Source organism: Zeugodacus cucurbitae, chromosome 5 (assembly GCF_028554725.1).
Source record: "Zeugodacus cucurbitae isolate PBARC_wt_2022May chromosome 5, idZeuCucr1.2, whole genome shotgun sequence".
Taxonomy (NCBI): domain Eukaryota; kingdom Metazoa; phylum Arthropoda; class Insecta; order Diptera; family Tephritidae; genus Zeugodacus; species Zeugodacus cucurbitae.
Window position 1 is genome coordinate 64,721,943 of NC_071670.1, and position 8,077 is coordinate 64,730,019.

Below are 8,077 nucleotides of genomic sequence, written 5' to 3' on the forward strand. Positions count from 1 at the left end.
TAAAACAAAGCAAAAAAATCGATTTTTTGAAGCCAGTAATTCAAAAATGTAAACAGATGGCAACTCTGACAAATATTTTTAACTGCGAGCCTACTAAACTTATACGGTATATAACCAATTGTGTAATGATTCTTCATTTATATGTATGTGTTATAATTTTTTTTTATTTAAAATTTTAATCAGCTGGCAGCCCTGTTAAAATAATTGTTTCAACTGTAAGCGTTTGTTAAAAAATAAAAATAAATTTTATAAAATATTTATTTTTCAGATTTTTTACTTTTCAATTCTTCATACACTAATTTTTTTCAGTATTCAAAATTATCCTAACCTAACTTTTTTCAAAAATAATTTTAGAAAAATCCATTTTAAGTAGCATAAATTCTTTTAAACTTAAATATTTTATTAGCAAATTATATTATTTATCGTTACATAAATATGTAAATAAATTAGGTACAAAATAAGTTCACATAAATTATTCAATAAATATGTATATATGTAGTAGTGGTAGCAGTTATACTGTTATAAGGTAATGTATGTACAGATGGATTTTCATTATAATTATATATCGATGAATGTATGTTTGTATATACAAATGAGTGGATGTGATATTCCTACAGGTAATGTAGCTGAGAACGCTGAAACCGTACCCAAATTGTGCACTATGAACAGAAGCAACTCTTCCTGTATGAATGAGAAGAGTTACAGTAGTGAGTCTACGCTGAGAAGAGAGCAATTTGAAAACTCTACAATGGGATAAGGTTTTTGCAGCTGCTAATTGAAGTGTTCTTCTCACTTGAGAATAGACCCAATACTGTTCTCACTTCGCTTATGGTTTGCATCTTGGATAAACCTTCGGGCTTGCGACATCTGCGGTGAGTATACACAAGTATTAGTTTGCTGTAGACACTGTAGACGAAGCGGTACTTTTTGACACATCCGTTGCAAATTGACATAAACCGCGGAAACGGCATTAGTTGTGCGCGTCTTCTTCAGCTCGTCGGTCTCATTTTGTTGAAATTTCGTGATTTTCAGTGTATAGTGCAGTTAACGGGTTCTAAAATCGGTTTATCTCGTGCGAATATTTACAAGAAGTGTGCGGCCCATGAAATGCATCACTTGCAATACTTCTCCTGCAGTATATTCTCCGTGCCGGATATCACAGCGTTCTCATTGAGCGGGCACAGCTTCAGCTGCATATCGGGGTGCTCCAGCGACTCAATTATTACATAATCCAGGTAAATGCGCGGCGCTGAGAGTATGCGCCATGTGAGTGGATTCAGGAAGTTCGTTTGATACTCCCAGTAAACCGAAGCATACGACGCCGGATCGTGCACATCCTTGCCAGGTACCAAAGCACTATACTCAAAACCCGGTTCGAAGTACATGGGCTTCTCGGAGAAGCGTATATGATCTGCGACCTTCTTGCCACGCGTACGTGAATGCAGACGCACAGAAATCGTGCCGATTTCTCCACCATGCATTGTGCTCTCGTCATGACCCGACACACGCACTGTGATTTTGTAGTGAATGCCTGCGGTAAATAAAAGAAAATATTTAATTTAACTGTTTTGAAGAAGTCAAACTGATATAGCAGCACTTACGACAGAAGGGCTTCTTCTCGGCTGTCGTCAGATACAAGATCGGCGGCTTGTCAGTGCTGCGCAACTCGCCCACCGCTTGCAGCTCTTTATAGTCCGTATAACTGTTTAGACCCATACGCATGCACAGTAGACCATTTTCATCGCAACGCGAGCATAGCCCCTGCTTGAAGGCCTCATACGATTCACAGGTGATACCCATAAACGGACACTTGTTCTCCACGCTCTCCGTGAAGTACTGATAACTACGTATGTGATTGCAGCTGAGAAACTCTTGCATGCTCAAGAAAACGGAACTCTTGCGACTCTTCATGTAATCCTGCAGACGCACATCACAGCCGGGATTCTCGGAACCGCCATTAGGATAGAAATCCACATGACCCACACGCTGATAAATGCCCAGACCGCCTTTCATGAACGGATTCGCGTCGGTGTGTATGGCATCAACGAATTCGGCATCGGAGCGATCCAAACGTACTATGGGATCGGTTTCGGAGAAAAGTGGCGCCGCCGGATCCAGCCCAGTGATGCGTCCCAACTTCAAGCCAAAATCTTGCTGCAAATGATAGCCAGCATAGCCAGCCAAATGTGAGCCCAGCGAATGGCCGATGATGTGCACGTTGCTGAGGTCGGACAGTTGTAGTTCCTCCTGTGAGGTGGAAATTTTTTATATTAATTATAAGAAACTTTAACTCCATGTGTAGTCGAACTTACGTAGAGCATGTGTATGACATGTGCAGTGATAGCGCCCACCAAGCGTATATTCGCAACGGCCTGCACGTATGGTGGATTCGAACCGCCACCCCAATCGATGAGTATCACTGCCACATTACCCTCTGCTTCGCTTTGAAGCAATGTCTTGGCCATTTCTTTCATCTGTAAGAGAATTTGTGGCAGGTAAGTAAAGAATTTTACAACTGAAGGTGTGCCTTATCACTTACCCATTCAATATTGCCATTTTCTAGATAACCATGCGAGACGAGATATATTTTCCCGGCTGCATTTATGCCCATATGGCTCACAGCTTCCGGATCGTTGAGATCTATGAACTTCGGTTTGTCCAAGTTACGTCTTGTGTAGAGCGTATAATGTGGTTCAATTTGTGAGGGTTTCTGCGGATGTACATTGATTTGACGCGTCTCCGCTGTCCAAGGTCCATTCAAGGGAAAGCAACCGTAAACACCATAACATTTCATCTCATTGCTGTCTGCAAGGTAAGTGGAAGTAGAGTGTTTGGCATTAGATAAACATTAAAAATATGTTCAGAGCTTAAATTGGGTGAATATGTCTTATAAATGTATTTAAGAAAGGTTTTCAGGTCCAACAATATAGAGATCCAAAAACTTGGAAATATTTTGCTGTGTGTTTTGGCAATATTTTAAAGTCGCTTAGGCCAGTTCAAATTTTCTGACCAATAGAAGCTGTAATTGTAGATTTCATTGAGCCGGGTTTATACTTTCAAAAAGTGTTGCCACCAATTTAAAAATTTTCATTCAAAAAAATTTTTGAAATAAATTTGGTTTTGACGGTTCAACTTTTTAGAAGCTGGTTCAGAAGGTTGAACACATTTTATAAGTAGGGTTGCCACCTATTGATTTTTTTTAAATTAAATTGAAATGATGATTTACTGAAATAATTTAATATGGTTACGAAGTGTTATATTCAAAAATATTTTTGAGAAAAGTTGCCAGCTGTTTAAAATTGTTTATCATATACTGTACTACACAAAACAAAAGCAACAAAATCATTTGCATCGATGCTTTTGATATATTTCTTAAAAATTAAAAAAAATATTAAATTCTATAAAAAATACAAATCTTCTAACCGTATATATATGAGAAGGGTTGCCGTCTTTTGATGTTTTTAAAAATCTTTACATACAAAATTGTGAGTTGAAGATATTAAGTAAGGGTTCAAACTAAAAAGGATTATATTTAAAAAAAATTTTGGAAAGGGTTGCCACCTGTTTAATATTTTTCAAAGAATTTAAATTAATAAAATAAATAAGAACTATGTTAGCTATTTCAAAAGGCTTGCAAATCGGAATATTTTCTAATGGGTTGCCACATTTCCAAAAAAAAAATGAATTAAATTAATAAAATAGGCATGGAAATAAACAATTTCAGGAATTTTCTTTATTTTTTAAGAATATTGAAATATATCGTTATAAGGGTTAAGTAAGAAACCCTTTCTTTACTGAATTCAATGCTTATGACGCACTCAGCTCAATTACACTAACATTATGCGTCATTTTGTGAACAAAATTTTATTTTTTTTCATATTATTTAAGTCTACATAAAAAATACTATGACGCTCTGGAAAAGCTATTAAAAATACAACAAAGCTCTATTGTATTTTGTACTGAATTTATTTCAAATAGGCCGCTTGGTAATAATTTTTATTGCTTTTCCTTCTGCTAAACCTAACTTTCGCGACGAAATATTAAATATGAAACTTTGTTCTAGTAAGCAGTAAAGAGAGCGAGTCGAGCTTGTAGTCAAACAATGTGCAAAAAATAATTAAATTCTAATTTTTTCGTTCGTATATATTCTACATACACATAAATCTATATAATATGTAAGCATGTCTATATTTCATTTTTTACTTTCTGTTTCGAAAGCACGATTAGCGAATTTAGTACACACATACTAACATATATACCTAAGCTATTTTTTTATATATTTAATTATATATTTACGTGTTTGTTTGTATGTAAATTATTAAAATATAGTATGAAATGAAAGCACTTAGCACTTGCTAGTAATTAAATTTGAGTTATCACTAAAAAAATTTTTGTACTCTTTGATACTCGTGTAGTATTTTTGAAGTCCTCTATTGACATCTATGTATATATATAAATATGTATATACATTTGTGTGTTCATAAGAAAAGTGTTTCGTGACGATATTGCTTATCGCCATAATTTGCACTCTTTGAACTCCATAGCCTGTCTACAAAGATCTGTGCTGATTTGTGTAGGAAATGTGCTGTAACTAATATTCAATTGAATTAAATTGTTTCGAGACGACTTCCTCAAGTTTTGCCGGTTTTTTCAATTATTTTTTAATTTATTTTTTTTTTTCACTTTTTTTAATTTTTTTGTAATATTTATTTGTTTTATTTTTTGTATTAATTTTTTTTTCTTTTTTTTTATGTTCTATTGATTATTTTATAATTATTTGTATTTAGTTGCTATTGTAGGTGGTTAGCAACAATATTAATGAGAGCTCTAATCTTTATGTTACTAAAAATAAACTTTGTGTGCAATATTTCCCAGACAATTATTTTAATGTGAAAGGTTAGCAACAATATTACATATTATTAATAATGAAGTGTGATGTTTTCAGTGAATAATTATAATATTTTTTCCTAAATAGTTTTAATGGTTTCAGTAGAAAATCAATTGCTGAGCATTACTTCATTAATAATCATAGCATTTGCTTTACATATTTACATATTAATTTAATTAATTTAAATTTTTTCAATTCAAACATAAATATTATTTCGAATTTAAATTTGACATTTTTTATAGAATAAAAACAAAATTTAAAAAATATTTAATTTGATTAATTTAAATTAATTTAAAAAATTTTAAATTTTTTTTTATTCTATAAAAAAATATATAAAATAATAAAAAATTCATAGAATAAAAAAAAATTTAAAAAAATTAAAAATTTTTTTTATTCTATAAAAAATGTAAAATATCAATATTTAATTGATGCATTGTAGAGAAAATCTCACTGAACTCAACTCTCATTTTCAATATGTAAATTTAAGTAAATATGTATGTAAAATTTTTATATAAAGAAAAATTAAAATTCGAGTTTATGTGGCTGAATGAGCAGCGCGACCTCCCAAGCATTTATATATATGGACATATAAATATGTATTTTTGTTTGAACTGAAGTACCCACTTCAACAAACAATGGTGCCACTGTCTTTATGTCAAAACTTTCATACCACATATTAAAAAAAAATTACCAAATTCCAACTCAAAAAATGAAAAGTCACTCCAAACCAGAAATTAATGCATTTACATATAAACATGTACATATATGTATATGTAAGCAAACCCATTTACTACCTTACTAGTTTACATATTAACAAATATTAGCCGCTAGCAACACATAGAATCACCTGCAGTGCAGTTATGCTTGCAAGCGCAGCGGAAGAAGGGGTGGCAGTGCAGAGTAGACAACAAGAAACTTGTAAATTGTAAGAAAATGAAAGAGAACCAAATCGATAACTGGCCGCTAGACAGCTGGTTAGCATTAGTGACGAAATTTTTAGACTAGTTGTACCACTATTCCGGTTCCCAAAGCTTCTTACGAAATCGACCATTTCCGAATTGCCTAACTAACGGTGATTGCAGCCACATTGCTTAAATTTGGCTAGTTCTTAAAATCGAGTTTGGTCAGTGGCAGGTTTCTTAAAATGCGTGAAATTGTATGTTGCAATGTCTAAATTTGTAATGTTGCAGAATATTTTTTAATATGTAGGCAATTGGTAGTGTTGTCGAACTGGTTACATAACTAGTGACAAACGAAACTGGTTTTGGTTGGAATATTATAATATTTATTAATATTATCTTTTTTGTAGAAATTTAAACAATTTTAGGCTAGTAAATTTTGGACTAGTTGCAGACCAGTTGGAAAATTTAACAAAAATATGTATTGGTTTAAAATTATTTGCTCTCATCAAAAGTATTAACTTTTTTAGATATCAATTAGAACTAGTTTCGGACTAGTTACTAACTAGTTACATATTTTTTAATAAAAAAAAATTATAAAATAATCTAATTACACTCGCTACTAGTAAAAAACTGCCAATTCGCTCCACAACAAGCAAATTTTTCTCACAACATTGCTCATAGAGACGCTGCTTCAACGCAACACGCCACATGTCGTCAATCGCGCCACATGCCTCAAATACACACTTTTTACATACAATACAAATATGATTCACTATTCATGATCATTCACTTACCACTCTTCTGTGCTGGCGGCAGATCGACCAATGTGTTCACAGCTGCTCTACTTGTCTGATTTGCCAAATAGAGCATCGTCTGCAGCATCAGGCCACCGGTGGAATTTGATATATACATTTTGTTGTTATTGCTGTTGTTGTTGTTGTTGTTTAGAAATTATTGCAATTGCAATAAAAATTCTTATGGATTACTATAATGTTCTCTCACAACCTTAACGGTTTTTATTGTTACGAGTTTATTATGTTTATTGTTTATTGTTGTAATTTTCACAGTTCTTCTTTGTTCACTTTTGTTTTACGTGCGATCACGCAACGATCACTTGCCAAAATTAGCGCACAAGTTGATATTCAACGCAGCCGTTAGAACGTTAAGGCATTTATCTACATTTTTGTTCTAACTTTGGAGAGAAGAATTCAAAAATTTTCTTAGAATTTCAATTGTATCTGAACACTTTCAGCTTTTTTTGGAGGAAATGTGCAATTATCACTTTTTGTTGTTGTTTTAATTTGAACGCAACAAATTCACTTTCCACACAAGGAATGTTCTTGTCTTAAGGTTCTTCTTTCGTCTTCTACTTTCTTCCAACTTTCGCTTTACACATTTCCAATACAATTTTACTTTGACTTTTCTTTCGCTCGTTCGCTTTCTGCTCTCGTACACTTTGTTCACTTTTGGCCAAGCTCATCTGTTTAGTTTGAAAAACGCCGCTATACTGACTCGCATCAGCCTCGTTGGGGCAATTTTATTGATACTTGCGTGTACCGTGTGACGGCTTAATCTTCCGCAGCGAAATCAAGTCGAGCCGATCGCAAACGATCAGCAACGGACCAGCAATAACAGTCAGCAAGTCGTCGCAGTGCAAGAGATACAACAAATCGTGATCTTTAGTCTATTCTTCGCTTATTCGGCAAGTTCTTCGGCTTTAAATTGGGGATCGCTGTAGTGCTGGTGGGTTTGAGGTGGGTTGCGGTGAGGTGACGTACAGAGCCGCTGCGCGATTTATGGTTGATAGTATACTTTGCTGTTGTTGTTGTTGTATTACATTTGTAATGATAGGCTTGTGGAGTTGTTACGCTTGCAACTGATCTTGATTCTTGCTCATGAAGTCAAATGGCATGAGTGATGAAAGGTAAAGCAGTGTAGACATGCCAACATGCCTGTACAAATGTATGTATATGTATGTATGTATGTACATATGTACTCGTATATGTTGGTCTACGCATGTTTACAAATAGCATATGCACATATTTGCAGATTTTGTTTTGTAATTATGTAGTTGGCTCATGTCGGAACAGTCGAGAAGAGCGTATAAGAAAATCGGAAAAAATAAAAGAAAATATTGAAATTTGTATGTTTGTATGTATATCATATATCAATAATTGTCAATTAACCTCTTATTTACATACCTATATACATATGTACATATTGAAGTTGTGAGTTTCTTGCGCTAAAGCTGAAGCATGTGTAGTCAAATGCACATGAGTATACATAT

At 33.6% G+C, this 8,077-nt stretch overlaps 1 protein-coding gene across 1 annotated transcript; it reads right to left on the reverse strand.

Moving 5' to 3' along the window:
• Positions 1–363: 363 nt before the first annotated feature.
• Positions 364–7,311, reverse strand: LOC105213834 (pancreatic triacylglycerol lipase). The gene is made up of 5 exons (XM_011186925.3): positions 6,585–7,311; positions 2,540–2,805; positions 2,313–2,474; positions 1,602–2,247; positions 364–1,531 (listed from the first exon to the last, which is right to left on the reverse strand). Exons 1-5 carry the CDS (start codon positions 6,700–6,702, stop codon positions 1,113–1,115), a joined length of 1,611 nt encoding a protein of 536 aa, XP_011185227.1. The 5' UTR covers positions 6,703–7,311; the 3' UTR covers positions 364–1,112.
• Between the last annotated feature and the right edge of the window lie 766 nt (positions 7,312–8,077).

Excerpts from the sequence above, each read along its gene's own strand:
- LOC105213834 (XM_011186925.3), bottom strand. The coding sequence starts at position 6,702 with ATGTATATATCAAATTCCACCGGTGGCCTGATGCTGCAGACGATGCTC. Across the intron at positions 2,806-6,584 it reads GCCGCCAGCACAGAAGAGTG|ACAGCAATGAGATGAAATGT; the intron begins GTAAGTGAATGA and ends CTTACCTTGCAG. Across the intron at positions 1,532-1,601 it reads CGAGAAGAAGCCCTTCTGTC|GCATTCACTACAAAATCACA; the intron begins GTAAGTGCTGCT and ends TATTTACCGCAG.